This window comes from Hippoglossus stenolepis, chromosome 22 (assembly GCF_022539355.2).
Source record: "Hippoglossus stenolepis isolate QCI-W04-F060 chromosome 22, HSTE1.2, whole genome shotgun sequence".
In the NCBI taxonomy this organism is placed as follows: Eukaryota; Metazoa; Chordata; class Actinopteri; order Pleuronectiformes; family Pleuronectidae; genus Hippoglossus; species Hippoglossus stenolepis.
The window spans coordinates 12,680,609-12,706,315 of NC_061504.1; the positions used below are offsets into that span (position 1 = coordinate 12,680,609).

Sequence of the window (25,707 nt, forward strand, 5' to 3'; positions counted from 1 at the left end):
GGCAGGAGCACAGAGGCAGGAGTCAGGAGTGAAAGAAGTGGGCAGACGACCATTGATTGACAAATCTGATACCAAAGACAAAGATGTGAGAAACAACCCTGTTGAATTCCACTGTACAGTAAAACTAAACTAGTGTCAGAAACTGTAAAGAACCAGGAATCATTGAGACAGATCTCTTGTAATAAGATGTAGTTTAGGCCCCTTAACATTTATCTCAGTGCAAAATACTGAACCTGCGATCTGCTCCAAACAGTGGGGGCCTTGGACTGTAATCCTTCGAGTAGTGTGATGTGTAGAGGAACTTCTTTAGTTTTTAATATATAAATCCAGCCGAGCTGTGACATGAAAGAATGACACAACAGAATCTGTATATATGCAGTTTATTATGTCAATATTTCAATGATTGAAACATTTGATAAAATACTTGAATTAAAACCAACACCACTTTATGACAGTAAACTTTACCATTCTTATATAAAAGGATCAGACAATAAGAATAACTAGAAACACTTCACTGTGTACGTACATTTATTTCCAGATTTATATGGGGTCCCTGTGACCTTTGACCTTTGACCAATGTAATTCATCAATAGATGTTTGATTCAAAATGATAAATGATTAACACTTTCTCATTTGTTGTTCTGTGAGGCCACCGTGACCTTTGACCTTTGGCTACCAGAATCTAACCAGTTCATCCTTGAGTCCAAGTGAATGTTTGTACCCAATTTGAAGAAATTCCCAATTGGCATTTATGGGTTTTGCGTTCTCGAGAATGGGACGGATGGACTAGTGAGTTTGAGGTACAGGTGTAATGATGAGAGGGGCGGAGTTTCTTCCATTATCATTCGACTGAGGGCAGAAGTACGGATAAAGTTTCTTTGTAAAACAGCAGCCCATGAGACAACCAATGCGTGATTTAGAGTCTACATTGTAAAAAGACACCTCACCTTTGTTGTAGTCTACAAAGACACCCACCTTCTGTGGCTCTTCTTTCAATATTTTACGTTTTGAGTCTGCAGATGTTTTATATTTGCCCTCAAACAATGAAAAGGTCCAATATCCAACTTGAACTGACAGACCTGTCTTGTTCTTTCTATCCACCGACTCCCTGACCACGCCAACGATCCAACGTATCTTTCCTTTCACCTGCACCTCAAAGTAAAACTTCCCTGTCGTGAATCCCTCTTTTGCCAAAACCTGACAACCACTATGAAATCTCTTTGGATTGTCGGTAACTTTGTTCTCTATGTCTTCTTCTGTAACTTGTTTTCCGTCTTCGCTTATGACAAGTGAGTAAAATGCAGTGTCGGAGTCAAGGGTCAAGTCGACCGCGTGCTCTCTCATTCTTTTCATTCTGATCTCAGGAATCTCTTCCATTATTTCATCAACTCTCTGTTTCAGCCGAGTCAGGTCTCCTCGCGTTGCCTGGAAAGACAGGTCAGGGCAGAGGTCTGTGTCGGGGCAGCTCTTGTGCGGAGGTTTGGACAAGGTCGGGAAGCTCTGGAGGAAATGATAGTGATCCTCTGACTGTGACAGATGTTCCAGCTGACTGCTTCGGCTTTTGAGCTCAGTAACTTCCCTCCTCAGTTCTTTGAGAAACTCTTGACCCTTTTGCTTTATTGCACTGTGCCTCTGCTCGATCGCCTCAACCAGCTCGGCCTGGCTCGCCTGAATGGACTGGATCAACTCGGTGAACACCTGTACGGCGTCTTGTTTCTCTTTTTCAGAATTTACTGGGCTGACATCGAGTAATTCTTCAACCTCAGCTATCTTCTCAATCCGTGTTTGTATCAATTTCTGGATGTTTGCCTGTGCCTCATCTTTTGTTGCCGCCACCTTTTCATATTGCACCTCCAGGAGGACGGCGTTGTGACCCTTGTGATCGGCTTTCAAACACAGGACGCAAATGAAGGCCTGCTCCTTCAAGCAGTACAGCTCGGTCATCTTGTTGTGTGTCTTGCACATCCTGTCGTCGAGATTCTTCATTGGCTCTAATAATTTGTGGCCTTTGAGCACAGCAACTCGCCCATGCGGCTCCAGGTGTGACTCACAGAAAGAAGTCAGACACGTCAGGCAAGATTTAACGGCCTTTTCTTTTATCTCAGAGCAGATGTCACAAAGAACGTCAACCACCAGAAGCTGTGAGCCTGGAGTTGAGGCTTTGACTTGAACCAACTTCTTAAACTCATCAGCTAACTCTGAGATGAAACTGTTGACTCGGAGTTCAGGTCTTGTGGAGAATTTCTGTTTGCACATCGGGCACTGACAAGTGTCCCCACTGTCCCAATACCTGTTGATACATGCGCTGCAGAAGTTGTGCCCACACGGGATCGTGACTGGGTCTGTGAACACGTCCAGACAGATGGAACACAGTAACCTCTCCTCTGACAGCAGACAGCTGGCCGATGCCATATCTGGACAAAAACATCGTAGGTAGTTATAACTCACATCTGTGCTGAATAATCTGTTAGATTTAATGGAAGGTTTTAATTTACCTGTGAAGTTTGCGTGTTTTAAAAGCAGCAGCTTGAAGTGACGAGGAAACTGTAACTTTCCTCGTTCAGTTTCATTTCAGCATGATGACGCAGGTGAGGGCCCCTCCCCTGCTGCTCTGGTACACTTCCTGGCTTCGTTTAACTCTTTCCACTCTGTTCACATTGGAAACTCACAAAGGATGTTAAATAAGTTGTGGCAGCGTGCTGTTAACACAAAGGGATTTGGGCTGATGACCTTTCGTGCCATTCATGGGGAGGCTGTGGCTCAGGGGGTAGAGCGGGTCGTCCACTATCCAGGAGGTTGGTGGATCGATCTCCCCACAAAGTGTCTTTGGGCAAGATACTGAACCCCACAGCTCCGACAGTGTGTGAGTGATGTATATGGCAGAGAAAGGGCTGCACATAGTGTATGAATGTGTGTGAAAGGGTGAAGTGGTCATCAGGACTAGAAAAACGTTATATTAACACAGACCATTTACTATTTCATCCTGTTTAATGCCCTTTTCACGAAATAAATCGTCTCTGTGCTGTCTTCATGTGGCGCAGAGCGATGCTGCTGCGTGGCCCCAACACTACGGAACACACTCCCTCCAGATTTAAATTCTGCAGTATCTGTTGAAGCCTTTAAAAACCTCTTTTATTCACTCTGGCCTTTGTCTCACCTGCATTCAAATGTTGGAATCCATGCGTTTTTTATTGCTCAGTTTTTCTGTTTTTTATTGCAAAGAATCGTTGTATATTACTCGTAACTGGTGTTATTTTATTCATGTAAGCACCGTGTGACTCCGGTCTGAGAAAGGAGCTATAGCCTATTGAAGAAATTTCCTAATTTCTTACTTACTCACACGGACCATATAACCTCCCCTTGGTGTCACATATTGCATTTCGTAAGCCTCCTCCAAGGCCCAACAGTCCCTTGTGAAACCTGATTTAAATTCACTAGATCCAGATGTTCATTTGAGATCCATATTCTCTGAGAAATCGATGAAAATGTAAAACAAAATTCTGTATTTCGCAATGTTAAGTGAAAACACAGTGAAAAGTAAAATCCTGGATTACACCCCAGATCCGGATCTGCACAAAAATTGACTGGCTTCTTCCTTCAGTACATTTCCCACCCTGACAGACAATTTCATGTTTTAAAATTGGTGACGTGGTTTTACATAATCACTCCCAATGATAATGTGTGCATCTTATATGTCATTCACACACACACACACACACACACACACACACACACACACACACACAAACACGCACCAGTGTGGGCAGGAGCACAGGCAGGAGTCAGGAGTGAAAGAAGTGGGCAGACGACCATTGATTGACAAATCTGATACCAAAGACAAAGATGTGAGAAACAACCCTGTTGAATTCCACTGTACAGTAAAACTAAACTAGTGTCAGAAACTGTGAAGAACCAGGAATCATTGAGACAGATCTCTTGTAATAAGATGTAGTTTAGGCCCCTTAACATTTATCTCAGTGCAAAATACTGAACCTGCGATCTGCTCCAAACAGTGGGGGCCTTGGACTGTAATCCTTCGAGTAGTGTGATGTGTAGAGGAACTTCTTTAGTCTTTAATATATAAATCCAGCCGAGCTGTGACATGAAAGAATGACACAACAGAATCTGTATATATGCAGTTTATTATGTCAATATTTCAATGATTGAAACACTTGATAAAATACTTGAATTAAAACCAACACCACATTATGACAGTAGACTTTACCATTCTTATATAAAAGGATCAGACAATAACAATAACTAGAAACACTTCACTGTGTACATACATTTTTTCCAGATTTATATGGGGTCCCTGTGACCTTTGACCTTGACTAATGTAATTCATCAATAGATGTTTGATTCAAAATGATAAATGATCAACAGTTTCTCATTTGTTGTTCTGTGAGGTCACCGTGACCTTTGACCTTTGACTAACAGAATCTAACCAGTTCATCCTTGAGTCCAAGTGAATGTTTCGACAGAATTTGAAGAAATTCCCATTGGGTGTTCATGGGTTTCGCGTTCTCGAGAATGGGACGGATGGACTAGTGAGTTTGAGGTACAGGTGTAATGATGAGAGGGGCGGAGTTTCTTCCATTATAATTCGACTGAGGGCAGAAGTACGGATAAAGTTTCTCTGTAAAACAGCAGCCCATGAGACAACCGATGCGTGATTTAGAGTCTACATTGTAAAAAGACACCTCACCTTTGTTGTAGTCTACAAAGACACCCACCTTCTGTGGCTCTTCTTTCAATATTTTACGTTCTGAGTCTGCAGATGTTTTATATTTGCCCTCAGACAATATTAAGGTCCAAAATCCATTTTCAACTGACGAGTCTGTCATGTTCTTTCTATCCACCGACTCCTGACCACGCCAACGACCCAACGTATCTTTCCTTTCACCTGCACCTCAAAGTAAAACTTCCCTGTCGTGAATCCCTCTTTTGCCAAAACCTCACAACATGCAAGAAATCTCTTTGGATTGTCGGTAACTTTGTTCTCTATGTCTTCTTCTGTAACTTGTTTTCCGTCTTCGCTTATGACAAGTGAGTAAAATGCAGTGTCAGGGTCAAAGGTCAAGTCGACCGCGTGCTCTCTCATTCTTTTCATTCTGATCTCAGGAATCTCTTCCATTATTTCATCAACTCTCTGTTTCAGCCGAGTCAGGTCTCCTCGCGTTGCCTGGAAAGACAGGTCAGGGCAGAGATCTGTGTCGGGGCAGCTCTTGTGCGGAGGTTTGGACAAGGTCGGGAAGCTCTGGAGGAAATGATATTGATCCTCTGACTGTGACAGATGTTCCAACTGACTGCCTAGGCTCTTGAGCTCAGTAACTTCCCTCCTCAGTTCTTTGAGAAACTCTTCACCCTTTTGCTTTATTGCACTGTGCCTCTGCTCGATCGCCTCAACTAGCTCGGCCTGGCTCGCCTGAATGGACTGGATCAACTCGGTGAACACCTGCACGGCGTCTTTTTCCTCTTTTTTAGAATCTACCTTGCTGACATCGAGTAATTTTTCAACCTCCGCTATCTTCTCAATCCGTGTCTTTATCAACTTCTGGATGTTTGCTTGTGCCTCGTATTTTGTTGCCGCCACTTTTTCATATTGCTCCTCCAGGGGGACGGCGTTGTGACCCTTGTGATCGGCTTTCAAACACAGGACGCAAATGAAGGCCTGCTCCTTCAAGCAGTACAGCTCTGTCATCTTGTTGTGTGTCTTGCACATCCTGTCGTCGAGATTCTTCACTGGCTGTACTAATTTGTGGCCTTTGAGCCGAGCAACTCTCCGATGCGGCTCCAGGTGTGACTCACAGAAAGAAGTCAGACACGTCAGGCAAGATTTAACGGCCTTTTCTTTTATCTCAGAGCAGATGTCACAAAGAACGTCAAGCGCCGGAAGCTGTGGGCCTGGAGTTGAGGCTTTGACTTGAACCAACTTCTTAAAATCAGTGTTGACTTGGAGTTCAGGTCTTGTGGAGAATTTCCGTTTGCACATCGGGCACTGGTAAGTGTCCCCGCTGTCCCAGTACGTGTTGATACATGCGCTGCAGAAGTTGTGCCCACACAGGATCGTGACTGGGTCTGTGAACACGTCCAGACAGATGGAACACTCGAACCTCTCCTCTGACAGTAGACAGCTGGCCGATGCCATATCTGGACAAAAACATTGTAGGCAGTTATAACTCATATCTGTGCTGAATAATCTGTTAGATTTAATGGAAGGTTTTAATTTACCTGTGAAGTTTGCGTGTTTTAAAAGCAGCAGCTTGAAGTGACGAGGAAACTGTAACTTTCCTCGTTCAGTTTCATTTCACCATGATGACGCTGGTGAGGGCCCCTCCCCTGCTGCTCTGGTACACTTCCTGGCTTCGTTTAACTCTTTCCACTCTGTTCACATTGGAAACTCACAAAGGATGTTAAATAAGTTGTGGCAGCGTGCTGTTAACACAAAGGGATTTGGGCTGATGACCTTTCGTGCCATTCATGGGGAGGCTGTGGCTCAGGGGGTAGAGCGGGTCGTCCACTATCCAGGAGGTTGGTGGATCGATCTCCCCACAAAGTGTCTTTGGGCAAGATACTGAACCCCACAGCTCCGACAGTGTGTGAGTGATGTATATGGCAGAGAAAGGGCTGCACATAGTGTATGAATGTGTGTGAAAGGGTGAAGTGGTCATCAGGACTAGAAAAACGTTATATTAACACAGACCATTTACTATTTCATCCTGTTTAATGCCCTTTTCACGAAATAAATCGTCTCTGTGCTGTCTTCATGTGGCGCAGAGCGATGCTGCTGCGTGGCCCCAACACTACGGAACACACTCCCTCCAGATTTAAATTCTGCAGTATCTGTTGAAGCCTTTAAAAACCTCTTTTATTCACTCTGGCCTTTGTCTCACCTGCATTGAAATGTTGGAATCCATGCGTTTTTTTATTGCTCATGTTTTTCTCTGTTTTTTATTGCAAAGAATCGTTGTGTATTACTGCGTAACTGGTGTTATTTTATTCATGTGAAGCACCGTGTGACTCCGGTCTGAGAAAGGAGCTATAGCCTATTGAAGAAACTTTCCTAATTTACTTACTTACTCACACACGGACCATATAACCTCCCCCCTTGGTGTCACATATTAGGGCATTTCGTAGAGCTCACACCTCCAAGGCCCAACAGTCCCCTTGTGAAACCTGATTTAAATTCACTAGATCCAGATGTTCATTTGAGATCCATATTCTCTGAGAAATCGATGAAAATGTAAAACAAAATTCTGTATTTCGCAATGTTAAGTGAAAACACAGTGAAAAGTAAAATCCTGGATTCACACCCCAGATCCGGATCTGCACAAAAATTGACTGGCTTCTTCCTTCAGTCATTTCCCACCCTGACAGACAATTTCATGAAAATTGGTGACGTGGTTTTTACATAATCACTCCCAATGATAATGTGTGCATCTTATATGTCATTCACACACACACACACACACACACACACACACACACACACACACACACACACACACACACACACACACACAAACACGCACCAGTGTGGGGGCAGGAGCACAGGGGCAGGAGTCAGGAGTGAAAGAAGTGGGCAGACGACCATTGATTGACAAATCTGATACCAAAGACAAAGATGTGAGAAACAACCCTGTTGAATTCCACTGTACAGTAAAACTAAACTAGTGTCAGAAACTGTGAAGAACCAGGAATCATTGAGACAGATCTCTTGTAATAAGATGTAGTTTAGGCCCCTTAACATTTATCTCAGTGCAAAATACTGAACCTGCGACCTTCTCCAAACAGTGGTGGCCTTGGACTGTAATCCTTCGAGTAGTGTGATGTGTAGAGGAACTTCTTTAGTCTTTAATATATAAATCCAGCCGAGCTGTGACATGAAAGAATGACACAACAGAATCTGTATATATGCAGTTTATTATGTCAATATTTCAACGATTGAAACACTTGATAAAATACTTGAATTAAAACCAACACCACATTATGACAGTAGACTTTACCATTCTTATATAAAAGGATCAGACAATAACAATAACTAGAAACACTTCACTGTGTACATACATTTTTTTCCAGATTTATATGGGGTCCCTGTGACCTTTGACCTTTGACTAATGTAATTCATCAATAGATCTTTGATTCAAAATGATAAATGATCAACAGTTTCTCATTTGTTGTTATGTGAGGTCACCGTGACCTTTGACCTTTGGCTACCAGAATCTATCCTTGAGTCCAAGTGAATGTTTCTACAGAATTTGAAGAAATTCCCACTGGGCGTTCATGCAATATCGCGTTCTCGAGAATGGGACGGATGGACTAGTGAGTTTGAGGTACAGGTGTAATGATGAGAGGGGCGGAGTTTCTTCCATTACCATTCAGGTGAGGGCAGAAGTACGGATAAAGTTTCTCTGTAAAACAGCAGCCCATGAGACAACCGATGCGTGATTTAGAGTCTACGTTGTAAAAAGACACCTCACCTTTGTTGTAGTCTACAAAGACGCCCAACTTCTGAAACTCTTCTTTCAATATTTTAGGTTCTGAGTCTGCAGATGTTACATATTTGCCCTCAGACAATGAAAAGGTCCAATATCTATCTTCAACTGACAGATCTGTCTCGTTCTTTCTATCCACCGACTCCCCGGCCACGCCAACGACCCAATTTATCTTTCCTTTCACCTGCACCTCAAAGTAAAACTTCCCTGTCGTGAATCCCTCTTTTGCCAAAACCTCACAACATACATCAAATCTCTTTGGATTGTCGGTAACTTTGTTCTCTATGTCTTCTTCTGTAACTTGTTTTCCGTCTTCGCTTATGACAAGTGAGTAAAATGCAGTGTCGGGGTCAAAGGTCACGTCGACCGCGTGCTCTCTCATTCTTTTCATTCTGATCTCAGGAATCTCTTCCATTATTTCATCGACTCTCTGTTTCAGCCGAGTCAGGTCTCCTCGCGTTGCCTGGAAAGACAGGTCAGGGCAGAGGTCTGTGTCGGGGCAGCTCTTGTGCGGAGGTTTGGACAAGGTCGGGAAGCTCTGGAGGAAATGATAGTGATCCTCTGACTGTGACAGATGTTCCAGCTGACTGCTTCGGCTCTTGAGCTCAGTAACTTCCCTCCTCAGTTCTTTGAGAAACTCTTGACCCTTTTGCTTTATTGCACTGTGCCTCTGCTCGATCGCCTCAACTAGCTCGGCCTGGCTCGCCTGAATGGATTGGATCATCTCGGTGAACACCTGCACGGCGTCTTTTTCCTCTTTTTCAGAATCTACCAGGCTGACATCGAGTAATTCTTCAACCTCCGCTATCTTCTCAATGCGTGTTTGTATCAATTTCTGGATGTTTGCCTGTGCCTCATCTTTTGTTGCCGTCACTTTTTCATATTGCTCCTCCAGGGGGACGGCGTTGTGACCCTTGTGATCGGCTGTAAAACACAGGACGCAAATGAAGGCCTGCTCCTTCAAGCAGTACAGCTCGGTCATCTTGTTGTGTGTCTTGCACATCCTGTCGTCGAGATTCTTCACTGGCTCTAATAATTTGTGGCCTTTGAGCACAGCAACTCGCCCATGCGGCTCCAGGTGTGACTCACAGAAAGAAGTCAGACACGTCAGGCAAGATTTAACGGCCTTTTCTTTGATCTCAGAGCAGATGTCACAAAGAACGTCAAGCACCGGAAGCTGTGGGCCTGGAGTTGAGGCTTTGACTTGAACCAACTTCTTAAAATCATCAGCTAACTCTGAGATGAAAGTGTTGACTTGGAGTTCAGGTCTTGTGGAGAATTTCCGTTTGCACATCGGGCACTGGCAAGTGTCCCCGCTGTCCCAGTACGTGTTGATACATGCGCTGCAGAAGTTGTGCCCACACAGGATCGTGACTGGGTCTGTGAACACGTCCAGACAGATGGAACACTCGAACCTCTCCTCTGACAGCAGACAGCTGGCCGATGCCATATCTGGACAAAAACATCGTAGGCAGTTATAACTCATATCTGTGCTGAATAATCTGTTAGATTTAATGGAAGGTTTTAATTTACCTGTGAAGTTTGCGAGGTTTAAAAGCAGCAGCTTGAAGTGACGAGGAAACTGTAACTTTCCTTGTTCAGTTTCATTTCAGCATGATGTGAGGGCCCCTCCCCTGCTGCTCTGGTACACTTCCTGGCTTCGTTTAACTCTTTCCACTCTGTTCAAATTGGAAACTCACAAAGGATGTTAAATAAGTTGTGGCAGCATGCTGTTAAAACAAAGGGCTCAGTAACAATGTCTCGTTTTCTCAATGCACAGTTTCACTTTTATGCAGACACTTGTTTTGCCGGTCACACCCTATTCCTGCGCCTCCTTTTAGGAAAGAGTCCCACAAAGCACGAGACATGATGAACCAACCACAGCAGAGACTGGACACAGAGGCACTGGCTGCAAAATGGAAAACCGCATTTCTATTTGTTCCACCAAACAGTAGTGAAACGGAAAACAGACATGCTCCAAATTTCGATCCACAGAACAACAGTTTCCTGTTTGTTTTTTCCTCTCGTTCTGGCTCAAGTTCATTTGGTGAAATCTTGATGTGATGGATGCCAATCCTCTGCTAAGTAATGTCGTTTGGGCAGACCGGTTGTCATCATGGCAGGTGACCGCTGCAGAGCTCCTCCTGCAGCCATCATCCACTCCTTTTATGGCTCATTGAATTACTGAGGTGGAAAAAGAGGCAGATACACTGGGAAGAGTCGGCGATGGTCAAAGAGGAAGAAAAATAAAATCGGAAAAAAGCATCCGAGAGACAGTAACTTTATTAAGATCTTATCATTAGCTTTTAAGGCATGAACATGGTTCAACATAAGACAAGTATATTAAGATGGACGGAGGACCTCCACTTCTCCCACTGACCAAAAATAAAGCCAAAATATCCCCATTGGAGCCAGAGTCTGTGCAGCACAGTACGGCCACAAGTTTGAGATTCCACCAATACCTGTCAATCATGTTGTTTCACTGTGTTTTTATAGCATCAAATTACGAAACAAAATAAATCTTATTGGAAACATGAACACATTTAACAATCTGCTGCTAAAAACAACTGAATTTATCCGTGTGGGATTGATCAAGTATTGATGATGGTATAGTATGGTGTCGTGTCTTTGAGACTATTAGATGTTGTACTTTGACTTTCCACTTAACGGTTCAGTGTGTATAATATAGTGACATCTAGTGGTGATGTTGCATGTTGCAGCTGAATACCCCTCACCTCACCAGAACCTGTGGTAGCCTTCAGTTGTCATAAAAAGTCAAATGGTGTTTAGTTTGTCCAGTCTGGGCTACTGTAAAAAACATGGCTGCCTCCGTAGAGAGGACCCGCACCAGATGTAAATATAAAGTTTTTAAATATAAAGGGCTTATTCTAGGGTAAAGAAAACAACAATTCATACAATTTAGATGAAACACGCTATTGAAAACATCACTAGGATCATTATTTTATTCAATTTCTGCCACTAGATCCCTTTCACTTCCATCTTACACCTAAATTTCTAATATAAATTTCATTTTGCGACTTTTGTGCAGGATAGAATTTCATTGGTGAGTGAAAGAGTCCTGAATTATAAGAAAGTCAGCAGTATGGGCCATTTTGTCCATTTATTAAGAACATTAATTTATTCACACACTGGTGTGAGGCTCTGTTCACTGCAGTCAGTTCCCCCCTCTCTGTCTTTTATCTGTGTTTATTCGTGTACACATCAGCTTGGAATTCTTCAGGGGGTTTGTGGTTACATTGTAACCAAGGCTGAACAAGGCACCAGCTCCATTTCCTTCTCTGTCACTCCCCTATTGTGAATCTGTCCTCGAGTCCACACCAACGCTGCCTTCATGGACCGTAGGAAATAAGGAACAGGTCGTAAAATAGTAGAACACATGCACACAATTTTACATGGAATAAGATGAAAACTTTTGTCTTTATTAATCTTTTTACAAATAATTGATGTTCTCTTATTTACCCTAACCAATCATATTTATATCATTCTATCTTTTCTCTTTTCTCTCATCATGTTCCATCGTTTTATTGTCATTGTTTCTTCCTTGTAAAAGCACTTTGTAGCATTGGTAAGAAAAGTGCTCTATGAATAAAATTATTACTATTAGCAGTAGTAGTAGTAGTCATCGTAACAATAATATCTTTACTTATATAGCACTTCTCGTTCACTACTAGTTACAAAGTGCTTAACAAATACAAAAATACAAAAAAATAACATAAAAACAAAAAACACAGTCATACAAGAATATATAAAAAGAATAAAAACACTCAACGTGTGACAGAAATTTAAGTTAATATTATATTTTTATATATTTTTGAGGGAAATACATTAAAACAAAAATAAAAAATCACCAATCCAAATTGTGGACACACTGATGACGTTGGACATTCATATTCATGCATATTTGTATGATAAATAAAAGTGATCACCTTCATCGCCATCACATCTGAAGCAAAAATGCTCTTTGGTCTCTATAACTTTAATTTTTTTTAATTTTTTATTGGCTGTTATTTACTGAGAGTAAAAGTCACATCGTGCTCATCAACTACGAGCTTCCCTGAACGCACCACCCGCAGATCCCTGCCGTCGGACCCTGAATGCAACAAGCTGCAGCGAAGCGGACGCTGCAGAATCGGACTCTGCGCATTCTGACGAGAGGAGCGAGGAAACGACGGGGTTTTCAATCCTCAGCGAACATCGGTCCGGTCAGTATTGTTCCCCTCCGGTGTGGAGATTCAAACGCCAGTTTATCAACAAATAATTCGGGTTTAAATTCTTCACGCGCATCAAGTCCGCAGGTGGAGGGGTTGTTTTGTATTCCGGGATGCTCCAGCTCACACCCCGTCCTGCCGGAGGAATGTGGCGACAAAGTTTGGCACCACGAGGAACCGCGAGGGACTTTTATTCACGTTATTTGTGACGCTAGAGGACGCAGTCAGTGGTCAGAGTGTAAACATGTCAACAGATCATCACTCCCACGAGACAGCAGCACGTTAATTGACTCCATCAGGCATCAACAGCGGGAGGCCTGGCTAGGAAAAGTACCGCAAAACCACAAAATACGCGTTAAACAGAGCGTTATGAAAGGTGACGTTGTGAAACAGCAGGGTATTTGTAGTCTGGTGTGTATTTTTGTACTTTCTAAGTGACACATTCAACGTATTGACTTGGATTTGGCGCCAGGGTATTTAAAGTAGTGCAGAGTACCTGACCACAGGTGAGTCGGTGCAGGATCTTCACCTCAGCTGTCATCGACTTCACCTGAAGACTGAGCGATATGGTCCGAATTCTATCGAGATGAATATCGATACTGATAATTATCGTGATAAGTGTAACATCAGTTTTCCTTTGAAGTTTAAAGGCAAATTTCTTTCTCGATTTAATCTGCTTGGTTTCGGATTCCTATTATGGAGCAGTTACAACAGGAACAATATAACAATGGAATAGCCCATAGCACATTGTGGGGATGGCGGTAATGCACCTTGACGTTGGTTGCCACCTGCCAGTAAACCAGAAGAAGAAGAAGAAGAAGAAGAAGAAGAAGAAGAAGAAAACCTTCTCTCACATATGTCTAGTTCTGTTTAGCAATGGAGCCATTGTGACGTACCTGTATCTGAGGTTCTGTTTGCGGTCAGGCGGAGGTGAACCGTCTATTTTGGGACGCTCAGAGCAGACTAGCGATAAATGTCGCATTAAGTTTGTGGTTTTAAACTCTTCTTTATGGGCTGAGAATAGCACATCAGGCAAATGTAAGCTCGTTCAATTATACCTGCTCACTGTTCCTCAACAACGCTTAAGCTTTATTTCACAGCTTGTTTAAACCAGTGCGTTTAACAAACCCACGACCTTGTTTAAGTTTAGACCCTGTCAGGAAATCCAACACTTTATCTGCTGAGCAAATGATTGATCCAACACTTAATTCAGATGCAAATAGTACCTACTGTTGTGTACATGTACTGTAAATGACTCCCCGGCCAGTAAATACCTTCACTCATATCTTCGGTGCTATATCCACTGAAGGCCAGCAGATCAATATCGTGAATGAAAGTGCCTCTCACCTCGTGACCTTTTATTTTTCAGGGCTGAAACTGTGTCGCTCAATTAATGACTCAGGTTTATGGTCTGTTCAGGGCTGCGAATGATTTAAAGACGTGGGTTTGTGGATGTTGTTAGGAAGGTTACATTATGCTTGTTGTTGTCGCTCATGCAAACTGCAAACGCTCCATAATGACTGTAGCTGTTGCTGCTGGGATGATATTTGATAGGCAGCTGTATCCCTTTGGAAAACAATATCAGTATCACTTGCTGTCACAGCCCATAATACGCCGAGGCCCGATATGAATGAGTTTGTTTGGACTGCTTCAGTAACGTCCTTATCCGTGTCTCATTCTCTAATCCAATTCCTCAGATACAGAGTTTGGTGTTCGGGGTTGCAGAGACAAAATTTTAGGATTAGCTGAAGGAAAATAAACCAACTAATGACAAAGTTTCCTTTTCTTTTTTTTTTACTCTTTCTTTTAAATTGTTGGGTTGACGGCTGGTTTTTCAATTTGCATTTGATCCACAGTTCAATTGCATGCATTGATTTATTGTTTTGTGCTGCTTGCATTAGCTGGAATAAGGAAAGAGTTGCGCTGGTTATTCACCATCATTCTGTTACATCTGAAACTGTGTTTTTTCTACAAACGTTTACTTTTATTTAGCAGTATAGTTAATGAAATACAAGTTTTCTTATATTAGTAGCATTTTCAGCTTGTATCCCTGTTTACTGCTGCCACAGCCTGCAATGGGACGATGTCTCCACTTCCTCCTACTATTCGAAAATGAAGCTAAAATATCAAATGCTGCCATCTTATACTGATGATGTAATTTGGTCGCCACGAACACACGTGCTCGACCAATCAAGAGACGTTTCCTCCCTTTTTTCCCATCATTTAACTAATTTAAACCAAACTTGCTGGAAAAATCAACAGTCGAATATACATCACTTTAAAATGACAGAAACGTGTACTTTGACTTTTTTAAATATTCTGTCCACTTACATGAAGGAGGCAGGTTTTATGGCTGACGTCGCAGCCAGCCACCAGGGGGCGATCAAGACAATTTGACTTCACTTTTGGGAGCTGCCATATCATTAAAAATAAATCTTTTTCTCTTCAGAAGTGACCTGGAGGAAGGAAGATGTCAGTGGTTTATAAAGACGACCAGGAGGACTGGCTGACAGTGTGTCTCAAGTACCTGCTCTTTGTTTTCAACTTTCTCTTCTGGGTAAGTTGACGAAGCATCTTTTTGAGATACCTGCACCTTCACATAAAGCTTAGAGGAGGAGTCCCTAACACAACGTTCACTATTAATCTAAATAAACAGATTCTGCATGGGAATATGTGGAGTCTGGAGGCCAGGGACATGATTTTGGACGAATCGTGTCTGAGCAGGTTTGGTTGCCCGCCGGTAATTCATCGTCCGACGACAGGCGATGGACTCCGAGATTGCGCTCGTATTTACTTACGTGCTGCTCAAACACTAATGAATAAGCTTTATATTCAAGCTTTTATAGAAACCAGTGGCTGTTGGTATAAAAAGAGATAACTTAAGCAAATTCTTCACTGGAGCCACTTATTGAATATGAAATAATAATTTTATACTAAAATACGCGCAGGGAAAATGCTTTAATGCTTCTTTGAAACTGCAGACAGAGGCGTTAGAGGGAAGGAGCCATGTAGAAACAGGGAGAGGATTTAGGAGAGTTCTGAACAGGACTTGGCCCAAAGTGAGTCATCGATTATTCAGGGGGTTTTCCGAGTGCGTTGGAGAACAGTGCATCTCTGGCACTACACTTTATGATCCTCCGGTTTGCAGCTAAAGTGGTACAGCAGAGTGAAAACATTTCCAAAGTCTGAATAAAGGAGGGGTTTAGAAATCTCTAAACTCCCTCTTTTAGTCATTTCCTTTCGTGCATCAGTCTTCGGGGTCGGACATATTTTGGGCAGGGCACTCACTCCGTCGTCTCCCCCGGGGCCGTGCGCGTATCCGAGTGGCGCCTCCTTGATTGGCCATGTGTTGTTGTGGATTCGGGGATCTTGCCTTTGACGGAAAGGGATGAAGAGGAGACACACTCCGAGGCATTTCCTCTGCCTCCGCCACCCTGCGTTTGTTGTCCAGGAAGTGGTTCTCCGTGCTCGGGCTTGACCTCTGTAGTCCCACTGCTCCTGTGGCTGTTGTTCTTTATGCCTGACTGCCTCTGCTCTGTTTCTCTTTCTATTTCCTCCCTCTTTTCTTTTTACCCTCTAATCACTCCCTTCCAACGGCCTTTCTCACGTTGTTGTTTATCTATTATATCTGTTGCTTATCTAATATCCTTGAGCTCACTTCCTATCCGTCACTTCCTGGCCTGTGAAGGCGTAGAACGTTTGGTATGTGATATATTTTATCAATGCTTTTAATCTCATTTTCTCCTCTGAAACCTTTTGCTCCACCCATATCAGTTTCATAGCATCTCTTGCTTTACCTTTATTCTCTAATGTCTTTCCTCCCTCCCTCCCTCTCCTCTCTTCTCTTGCAGGTGGGTGGAGCTGCCGTTTTGGGTGTCGGGGTCTGGACACTGGTGGAGAAGAGCGACTACCTGAGCCTGCTGGCCTCCAGCACTTTTGCCGTGTCTGCGTATATCCTCATCCTGGCTGGCAGCCTGGTGGTGGTCACGGGCTTCTTGGGCTGTTGTGCTGTCGTCAGGGAACAGAGGAGCTGTCTGTCCACGGTGAGACAGCAGAGACACACCTGGAATACAATACTGCGTGTATATTATGAAGAAATGTGAATTTTAACAGTGAGAAGAGTAAATTCTCTTTTTTCTGATGCATTTTCAAACGTTTTTTTATGCTAATTTGCTTGTAGAAAAGTTAACATTTTAAGATATTTCATTGAAAGGAGTGTAGTTTCCTCGGAGAAGTCCTAAGTGCAGGTCGAGGTTTTCCAATAATTGCATCGAAATGCCTCCGATGCTGCCAAAAAAGCCGGGCATTGACGACTGCAAATCTATGCACAGTTCAGATACCACTTCCTTAAAGTATATTAGTTTCACCCAGATAAAACTATAACTTTCTTTTCCCAGAAATCACTACTTCTTCGCCGCTCTAAAAATAAACTTCTTATTTGTCTTTCTTTATCAGAATTGATTTCCGATAGTGTAGCATTTAGCCATAGTCACCTCATCACATCCACACAGGGATTTTTTATGTGCTGGTATCCGATCGGTACTCGGTATTGGACAATACATAAAGTCCAGGTATCTGCAAGTTGTATCAGAATACACACAGTGGTTTACAAAAAGTCTGAATCGACTTTCTGAGATGATCCTGGAGCATCCAGCATCTTCATATTCTGCACTGCATGTCAGGACAGATGGGGAAAAAGCCTCTCGGGTAACTCAATATTAAAAAAATGCGGACTGTCCCATTTTTTTTTAAATAGATCAACAAACCCCCGCTCGAGGACTGAAGGGGTCTCATTGTTACACAGACTGAAACATGTATGAGCACATTTGTTTTAGTACAGAAATGTTGATGATTCTTTCTGCTGCACATGGAAATGCTCCTCGCTGTGTCTCACGTGGGCAACAATGCTGACGGTTTGTCCTCTCACATTTTCATGTCCACACTCCGACGGCACACGCTCTCCTTGGCCTAAGTTCTGTCGCTGGATGCTGACAAATGGCTCCGACGGGGCCCTTATACTGTCCTCTTTATTTTACTGAGGCCGGGGCCCAATGGGAGAGACGCGGGCGGGAGGTTAACGTTCGCTGCCGCAAGACTATTTATAGTAATGTTGATGGATCGAGCAATATGAGGGAGAACTGGGTTTGCGGGAGGGGAAGAAGTGGATGTGTTGAGAATTCGGAGTCGGTGGCGCATTTTGGTTGAATATCAACTTTTATTAATGTGGCTATTTACAGATTAGTTTGGTGGAGATTAACGATTGACGCCAGCGCCCGCGCGCGTGTGTGTGTTTGTGTGTAGAAGTGGTGAAACATTTTGTGTGGGCAGCCGACACAGAATTTTTTAAAATCTTGTAACCAGGAGATGGAGCACAGTGTCTCTGTTTGTCTCTGTGTGATAACTGTTAAAATAGAAGATTAACTTAAGTGTAGTCAAATTTATTGCTCCCATGCTGTGCGTGTGTGTGCTTTTTCCGTGCGTGCACGCGTGAGTGTGTGAGTGTGTGGTAGGTAGCAGCATCTGTCGTGGTCCTGATGCTGCTGTCAAACCCGCTCTGCGACACCTGCACCTAATGACTTGTATGTGTGTGTGTGTTTGCGTTGTGTGGCCCGTGTTTGTGTGAGGTCTATGTCCCATTGTCTGAACAAAGAAAAGTGTGTGCATTGTGTGAGGCTGTGTCCAAAATCACCCACTCATTCACTACCACCTACGCACTATGTAGTGATGTCATTGGACACTACTCTGCACATTTTCTTTTACTTTAGCATCAAGCCTTTTAGGTAAAAAGCAAACTGAACGAGCATGTTTACAAGTAGAAATAAACTTGTTTGCTGCAGTTTATGATGCTCTGCTCTCATTACATATTTTAACGCCACAGCTCACAGATTTCTCTCATGCATGCCATAAAAAAAATACAAACTACGCCAACGGAAATACTTGGGACGTAAATCTGTCGTCATCCTCACGATTATTCCGATATTTTCGATGGAGAACAAGAAGGAGTAGAATCGGCAGAAAGGAGAGAAGGCTGAGACGTGCCGCCTTCTCTCCTCTCTGCCATTTTTCTTCCTGTCAATGCTTCGAGCGCAATGCACAGTCACAGCTCTCTAAATCTGCAGGTGATTTATCCGATACACACTTTGCTTTTCAGTTTATACAATAGTACTTTTCATCATTGAGGATGAAGCTCACAATTAGAACCTCCTGCTGCTGAGATATTGACTTTTAGCTGTTTAATTACACTCATCTGATGCCTGATGTTTCTTTATAATCCTCATTTTCCTGAAGAATACAATTGAATATTTGCGCAGTGGTGATTTGTTAATAATTAAACCAGCGTTATTAGTTTTTTTTGCCAACGTGCTGCTTTGAAGTTAACTGTGACACATATTGGATGTTGTCTCAAACGGCTTGGGGGAGCTCCTGTAAAGACACCTCCGAGAAATCTGAAGCTGTCATTCTGCTCCCCGCTCGTCTCCTTTTCGCGCGGCCCCGCCATCTGTTTTCCGACGCGACAGATGCGGCACAATGACAGTTGATGGAGGTTTTTATTGAGACGTCGCGAGTGTGAGCCACTAACTCCGATGAGTTGGCACCGGGCGACAACTGTGCTGAAGTCAGACGTCTGGGTGAATTGAAGTCCTGTGTGGAATTTATTGACTCTTTTGTCTCTGTGTGTCCTTTGTCTCCACAGTACTTCTTCTGCCTGCTGTTTATCTTCCTGATTGAACTGGTGGCTGGAGTACTGGCCTATGTTTACTACCAGAGGGTAAGTGGTTACCTGCGTATTAGTGGAGTGGTGATGATCTAAACTGCCAAAGCATGTTCAGTATGTTCCTCTCCTGGATTACCAGCCTCTTCACACTGCGTTGGAATATTTGAATTCTTCACTTAAAGCAGTTGCCAGGCAGGAACTCCAGACTTCAGTTAATGTTTATTTCTTGTCTTGCCTAATATGGGCCCTTCGAGATTTCAGTGCTTTTCAGTTTTGTTTTACTTTCCAACCCACGTGAAAAGGTTTCCCAGAGGCCTTTGTTCTGTCTCGTAGGACCCGGGTGACGACTCCGGGAGAATCTACACTAGGTCTTTTTAGCTTCGCTCTTTTTATGCTGTGAGAGTTGTGTTCCGTGTCTGGAGTTTATCTACACACACATCTTTAGAGTTGTGTGTCTCATTGGTTTTCCTGTGAATGTATGTGACCAGTTTGAGTTTGGTACACGTCTTCAAAAACGGGTTAAAGCTTGGTTTTTGAGGTTGAGTTAGTTTCAGATTTAGGGGAAACGTTGGAGTGAGGCATTATTTCTCCGCTTCTGAGGCAGATAGAGACATGAAATAAAAACTTTTCATGGCATAAAATCATTGTTTTTTTTCCCCTAAACTTGGCGAACATTTAACAAAAATCAATAAAGCGGGAAAACTCCAAGAGATCCCCCCCCATTCCTCCTCCTCTTCCTCCTTCTCCTCAAACATTGCATTGTATTTGGTACGTTCCATATAGCGACCCCCCAATCTTCTCTGTCTCACACACTGTTTCTCGCCGTCTCCTCTCTGTTCCTCTCCTCCAGCTGAGCGAGGAACTGAAGCAGCATCTCAACCAGACGATGTCGGAGAACTACGCCCAGCCAGGGAGGGAGGCCGTCACGTTAGCTGTGGACCGACTACAACAGGATGTATGGACTATGTTTAATGAAGTTTATCTCAGATTATATGTTGCACAATAAAAACACAGTCATAAAAGAACAAAAACACCCATTACAATGATAAAAACTGCAATATGTTAAAAATAGGTTTTAAGTTTTGATTTTAAGGAAGCAACGGACTCAGCCCTTTTTTCTCCAGAGCCAGAGGATCTCAAAGTGCGAGCAGGGTTGTAAGAGGATTTAAGTTGCAAGAATTCTTATACTGATTTAAAAACGGCCTCAGTTATTGAGAAGAGTTGATTTGTGCTTTTCTCCTTCACTATGTGACATAATCAAACCCTTCGCCCTCTTCTGTCTGACTCTCCAGTTCAAGTGCTGTGGCAGCAACAACTCCCACGACTGGATGGCGAGCGCGTACATTTCGTCGAGGCTCGCAGAGGGGAGGGTTGTGCCCGACAGCTGCTGCAAGACCATCACCCCTCTCTGTGGCCAGAGAGACCACCCGTCCAACATCTACAAGGTGGAGGTCAGTGCGGGAAAGGAACGGCTAAATCATGACTCTTCAATTACATCACGTTGCATTTATGTAATTTTCTATTGATTGATTGTTTTTTGTAGAATAAAGAAGATATTTCTCTTATCTGTATTTTCCCTTTCATCCTTTCGCTCTGCAGGGAGGATGCATCACTAAGCTGGAGCAGTTTCTGGCCGACCACCTGTTGGTCATCGGTGCCGTGGGAATCGGAGTGGCCTGTCTGCAGGTAAGTGAAATATGATAATGGAGTTTGAACCTGTATTAATGCTCCATTAAACACACAAACACACAACTCTGGACAGAAGCGTAGCTGCTTTCAGTCGTACTGCTTTCTAGTCTGCATGCACAGTTGGAGACCTTGTTATTTAAATGGAGAGGAAAATGGACTCGTCCAACATCAGCCCAACAGCAAAACAGCTCTACTGTCTTCCACCTGAATAAACTCTTCTAACAAGTATATGAACCCAAATTATTCATTCATCCAAATGAAACACTGCCTTTACCTTTGTTGGCCTCTTGTTGAATAAAAGCAGGCAGATGGATTCTCAATCTTTCCATTACTGAAAATGTAGCATCGCAGGTCAACAACTTCTAAATGGACACGTCTTTTCATCCCGGGCTCTTAGTCATTATCTCATTTTTTTTTTCATCCCTGTTATTTGATTTCACCCACACTGAGATGGACTCGAGGTCGTTAGCCCCACAGAGGAGGACACAGGGACACTTTGTCTTTTACAACGCGAGTGCTGGTTGACAGCTCTCTCACAACTGTGCGGAAAATACTGAGACCAAACAAACCTGCGCTGATTCTTTAGGGTGGCATCTGGTATGCTCTTAATGAAACTGACAATGAGGCCTGGTTACCGGCAGAGTCGTAATAATCAAGGCCTTAGACTAAAAAAGATATCACCTGTCATGTGGGATACTTTTGTTGACGAGAGAATTTTTGTTAACTGTTTAATGTGATTTTTAACCAGCTACAAATTGTCTGAAGGGACATCTACATGAAAATATAAACCCAAACATTTACCTGCTTAGTTTAAGTGTGATTAAACACTTTCACTTCATCTACACATGTATGTTTCCTTTCCTAGTCTTCTCTGCGTTCTCTCCTGTCTCTGTTACACTGATTGAAATAACGTAGATTTGTGGAAATACACGTTAAATCACACTGTGGTTTTCATCTTTCCACATTTGTCTCTTTGTACAACATTAACCTGTCTGGTGTGTTGTGCTGTCTGTCTTTGTCTTTGTGTGTGTGTGTTGTCACTGTAGCTGGCTGGGGCAGCCTTGACAGCCTGCTTTATTTATCTGCTCTATAAGGAAGAGGAGGACGACTTCGGTACTTTGTGATTTAGCTCTAGAGCGTCTTTGTGCTTTAATCAACGGGAGCGACCAGGTTGGAGGGCATTGTGGGAATTTGTCACGTGTCTGCATGTTTTGTTCCTCTCTGAAATCTCGTCGGCTACGTGGACATTTTGACTTTCCTCCATGATCTTTGCTGAGCGTGAAGCATGCGGCCGCCTGGCTTTGGCTGTGTGTCGCTGCATGTTGAACTGAACTGCGTCTGCTCTGTGATGTGTGTCATGTTCTTTATATTCATAAAGAATATATGCTTCATTCTACACATATAAAGTACCTGTGCTGACAGGAAAAGGGAAATTGTGGTGACATGTCTTTTTACAGTATAAACCAACGTTTTTCTGTTTATTATTATTTATTATAATAATACTCTGTTATCTATGTAGCATTTCATAGCATAGAATGCAGTTAAAAGGAGTTACAGGAGTGACCCAGCCTATATGAATGTTCTTATAAATTGCAGAATACGCCACACTTTGAGGATTTTTCTTTTGTAGTTGAAAATCTCCTAGTAAATTATCATGAAGATAAATTGCTGTTGTTGCTATAGTTACCTGGAATCTAAAATAGAAGACCACTGCTCGACTCTCATGAACGTTGAGTTTCTAGAAGAGAAATTCAAATTTTTGGCTTAAAACTGGGTTTTTCCATCATAACAAATTTCTCAAATCACCCCTGTCTCGTTAAATTAGGCTTCAAGAAAACAATGAGCCAAAACGTCGGTCTTCTCCTCTGCCTCTACTGTAAATATCCTACATTAGTGGGGAAGCAGAAACTTGCCTGAAGAGAGTTTGCGGTGATGAAGCTCGATGACTCTTCCTCTCAGGGCTTTTAGAGACTCAGAGATTGAATCTGGGCACCTGACTGTTTCTCCATCAACCCGGCAGACCCAGGGGCTCCGGTCAATAACTGCTCCTGCTGATCTTTCTTTATTCCTTTTTGTATATTAGTGAATAGTACAGTGCGTCTGTAAACCGCATCTGTACATTGAGTCGAATACCATTTAAGTTTTTTCTTTTGAAAACTTTTTTGAATCCACTTTTTGAAATTGCAAAATTATTAAATCAGACAAAATTTTGGGATAAACTTCTTTTTTATCAATAAGAATGTTACTTCTGAATTAACAAATCCTAATAGCAATATGACAAAGGTTCAATATATAATAATAGCTTTATTTATGTAGCACTTTTCAAACGGGATGCCACATGCATAGTCTTAAAAAAGAATCCGTCTTTAAACCTAAAAGAAATAATAACAGTGATTATATTTGATTTTCACATGAATCTGCTTTTTGACAGCCCCTCTCCAAGGTGCTTTGTTTCGTATCTGCTTGCACAAGCATGTGCACACGCACGTGTGCTGCAACAATGGCTGCCTGACTCCCGACATCCCCATAGCAACCAGCCTCATCCTCTCCAGCAGTCCCTAACCCCATCACCTTTAACCCCCTCTCTATCACCTCGGGCTGCTTCCTGCAGTCCACCATGGCGACTCCTGAGCTAACACTTCCTGTTTTCAGATCTGCGGGATGGTGTTCACCTGCTGCTTGTACAGGAGGATCAAGATGGAGCCTTACTGAGCCCACCATTCCTCCCCCCCCAACAAACGGACGGACCTATCACCCGCTGAAACCCAAACTTCAGCCTCTGTGTTCTGAACTCTGACCTTTTGCCATCCAAGACAAATGCACAGACATGTTTCAGGTCACATCCAGAGCTTCAGTCCCTGTGTTGCACTTCAGTTGCAACGCACTCCAATCCAGGCTTATGCATTTCTTATCCGGGCTTCCTGCGGAGTCATTGCCTTGGCTGAGCCGCATGCTTTGGTGTGAGCAGGACTCAAGACGGGGAAATCTGCTGTCAAGTTACTTTCTACTCCCCTCGTAGTGATGGGGATAGATTTATCATGTTTTTTTCACTGATGTAATGGTCTTTTCTGCAGACTCCAGTGCTTCAGTAAGTGGAGTGAGAGGAGCACTGTGTACGAGCCTGTAAAAGATGGAAGGAAAGTTATGGTTGTAACGCAATGTGCCTCGATCACAGCTTTATGTATTGATTCTGTACCTGAAATATTTAAAGCAATGAAGTGATTTAACAAATGACGTATAGTTCACTGTCTTTTATATTTGTAGTTATGTCTATATAACTGATAATGGCAGTAAATATTAAACTGTATCATTGTTTATAAAACTGAGCAATTCAGGTAGTTAAATGTATGGAAGACAATCCCACTCAAATATTTAGAAAAGTGAAAGTCATCTCGGCTACTCTATCCCTGAAGTAATGACTCCACCTAGTGGTCGTCAAGGGTCATATACTGAATGTGTGCGACTAAATATCCCACTTACTTCTGATGCCATATTATGAAATATATAGGGACAGTAAAGCAGATATTTATGTTCATGTGTGATACTAGAAAACTGTTGCATTACAGATCATTTTAAGATTTTTTTGCCACAGAAAGTAACTATTTGTTTTCATTGTCTAATCTCTCTCTCCACACCTTTTTGCCAAAACTATTACCTCGGGGAAAAAAACACATTTAGCCTTGTTGACAATGTATTTTAGAGGTGGAGGTCACGTGGAATGTAAAGAATAGTAATGTGTACCGTCAAGATATAGATGTTTTGGTTTCAGAGATCAAAAAGTGAAATATCAGTTTGAATTTTTATATTATCTTCCGTTTAAATCCCTTGAAAGAATAGGTCACAGTTGCAGTGACTGTATTTTCCTATGATTGGTGCTAATGTAGATGGTTGATGACGATATAACAGTGGCATGTGCTCCAACTACTGATTGTGCTACTCAAACTATTGACATGAACATCATAAATAAATGTTTTGAATATTGTTGCATCAGTTTCTTTGCATGGACCAGAGTGACAGGTCGTTTATAGGCCACCTGGGGTTTCTACAAAATAAAAGTGCAGGAAACTTGCGACCCCCATTATCCTTGGGCTCAGTTGAAGCATACAACAATGATTTTATTTTATTTAAGTTTTGTAAAGAAAAATGTGCACGTGTCTTACTTGAGGGGCCATGTAGGGACAAATCAAATCAAGATGGGGGACATTTTGTATTATGGACGGGTCACCACAAAACTTGGTGGAAGGATGTGGTTTGAACCCATTTCGATTTTGGTGCGGATCCGGATCGGGGGGCAGATCTGTTTTCACTTTCTTTAACATTTTGAGATTTTTCGGGGGGGGGTTGTATACACCAGTGTGCAGTTTAACCCCCTGTTGGTGCCTTGAGACCTCTGTGTGTGTGTGTGGGGGATCCCGACCCCTAGTTTGGAAACCGCTGCTTTACAGTCCATCATGTGACGTCTCTCCACAGCCTCGTACAATGTGGAAGGACGGTGTCTGAACCACTAGAGGGAGACAGAGGTTGTCAGTTTGCAGTGGTCGGGGCCTTTAATCCAATTAATCATGTGAAATGAATCCTG

General features: G+C 42.8%; 4 protein-coding genes across 6 annotated transcripts; 1 reads left to right on the forward strand and 3 right to left on the reverse strand.

The window, feature by feature from the left end:
* Positions 1 to 364: 364 nt before the first annotated feature.
* On the reverse strand, positions 365 to 10,099 carry LOC118101649 (zinc finger protein RFP-like). Of its 2 annotated transcripts, none has more exons than XM_047338653.1 (2): positions 10,029 to 10,099; positions 365 to 2,414 (listed from the first exon to the last, which is right to left on the reverse strand). In XM_047338653.1, the coding sequence occupies exon 2, from the start codon at positions 2,410 to 2,412 to the stop codon at positions 787 to 789; it is 1,626 nt and encodes a 541-aa protein (XP_047194609.1). In that variant the 5' UTR covers positions 2,413 to 2,414; positions 10,029 to 10,099; the 3' UTR covers positions 365 to 786. The 2 variants fall into 2 exon arrangements, with proteins under 2 accessions (XP_047194609.1, XP_035003463.2); XM_035147572.2 differs by lacking the exon at positions 10,029 to 10,099 and adding an exon at positions 2,496 to 2,589.
* Positions 4,302 to 6,334, reverse strand: LOC118101650 (tripartite motif-containing protein 60-like). The gene is given in 3 exon segments (XM_035147573.2): positions 4,302 to 4,867; positions 4,870 to 6,150; positions 6,232 to 6,334. Coding segments are annotated over 2 exon segments (1,602 nt in total). The 5' UTR covers positions 6,149 to 6,150; positions 6,232 to 6,334; the 3' UTR covers positions 4,302 to 4,544.
* On the reverse strand, positions 7,908 to 10,125 carry LOC118101648 (zinc finger protein RFP-like). The gene is made up of 2 exons (XM_035147571.2): positions 10,029 to 10,125; positions 7,908 to 9,947 (listed from the first exon to the last, which is right to left on the reverse strand). The coding sequence occupies exon 2, from the start codon at positions 9,943 to 9,945 to the stop codon at positions 8,320 to 8,322; it is 1,626 nt and encodes a 541-aa protein (XP_035003462.2). The 5' UTR covers positions 9,946 to 9,947; positions 10,029 to 10,125; the 3' UTR covers positions 7,908 to 8,319.
* Positions 10,126 to 12,567: 2,442 nt separating this feature from the next.
* tspan11 (tetraspanin 11) lies at positions 12,568 to 25,109 on the forward strand. 2 transcript variants are annotated; one of them, XM_035147574.2, is made up of 9 exons: positions 12,568 to 12,718; positions 15,174 to 15,281; positions 16,576 to 16,767; positions 19,419 to 19,493; positions 20,290 to 20,394; positions 20,732 to 20,890; positions 21,039 to 21,125; positions 22,175 to 22,298; positions 23,781 to 25,109. In XM_035147574.2, the coding sequence occupies exons 2-8, from the start codon at positions 15,195 to 15,197 to the stop codon at positions 22,250 to 22,252; spliced, it is 783 nt and encodes a 260-aa protein (XP_035003465.1). In that variant the 5' UTR covers positions 12,568 to 12,718; positions 15,174 to 15,194; the 3' UTR covers positions 22,253 to 22,298; positions 23,781 to 25,109. The 2 variants fall into 2 exon arrangements, with proteins under 2 accessions (XP_035003465.1, XP_035003466.1); XM_035147575.2 differs by lacking the exon at positions 22,175 to 22,298.
* The last annotated feature ends 598 nt before the right edge of the window (positions 25,110 to 25,707 follow it).

What these genes read in the sequence shown, in the direction of transcription:
- LOC118101648 (XM_035147571.2), bottom strand. Translation starts at nt 9,945, where the DNA reads ATGGCATCGGCCAGCTGTCTGCTGTCAGAGGAGAGGTTCGAGTGTTCC.
- LOC118101649 (XM_047338653.1), bottom strand. Translation starts at nt 2,412, where the DNA reads ATGGCATCGGCCAGCTGTCTGCTGTCAGAGGAGAGGTTACTGTGTTCC.
- tspan11 (XM_035147574.2), top strand. Translation starts at nt 15,195, where the DNA reads ATGTCAGTGGTTTATAAAGACGACCAGGAGGACTGGCTGACAGTGTGT. An exon ending in TGGACCGACTACAACAGGAT is followed by an intron (nt 20,395 to 20,731) that starts GTATGGACTATG and finishes CTGACTCTCCAG; the next exon opens with TTCAAGTGCTGTGGCAGCAA. An exon ending in TCGGAGTGGCCTGTCTGCAG is followed by an intron (nt 21,126 to 22,174) that starts GTAAGTGAAATA and finishes TTGTCACTGTAG; the next exon opens with CTGGCTGGGGCAGCCTTGAC.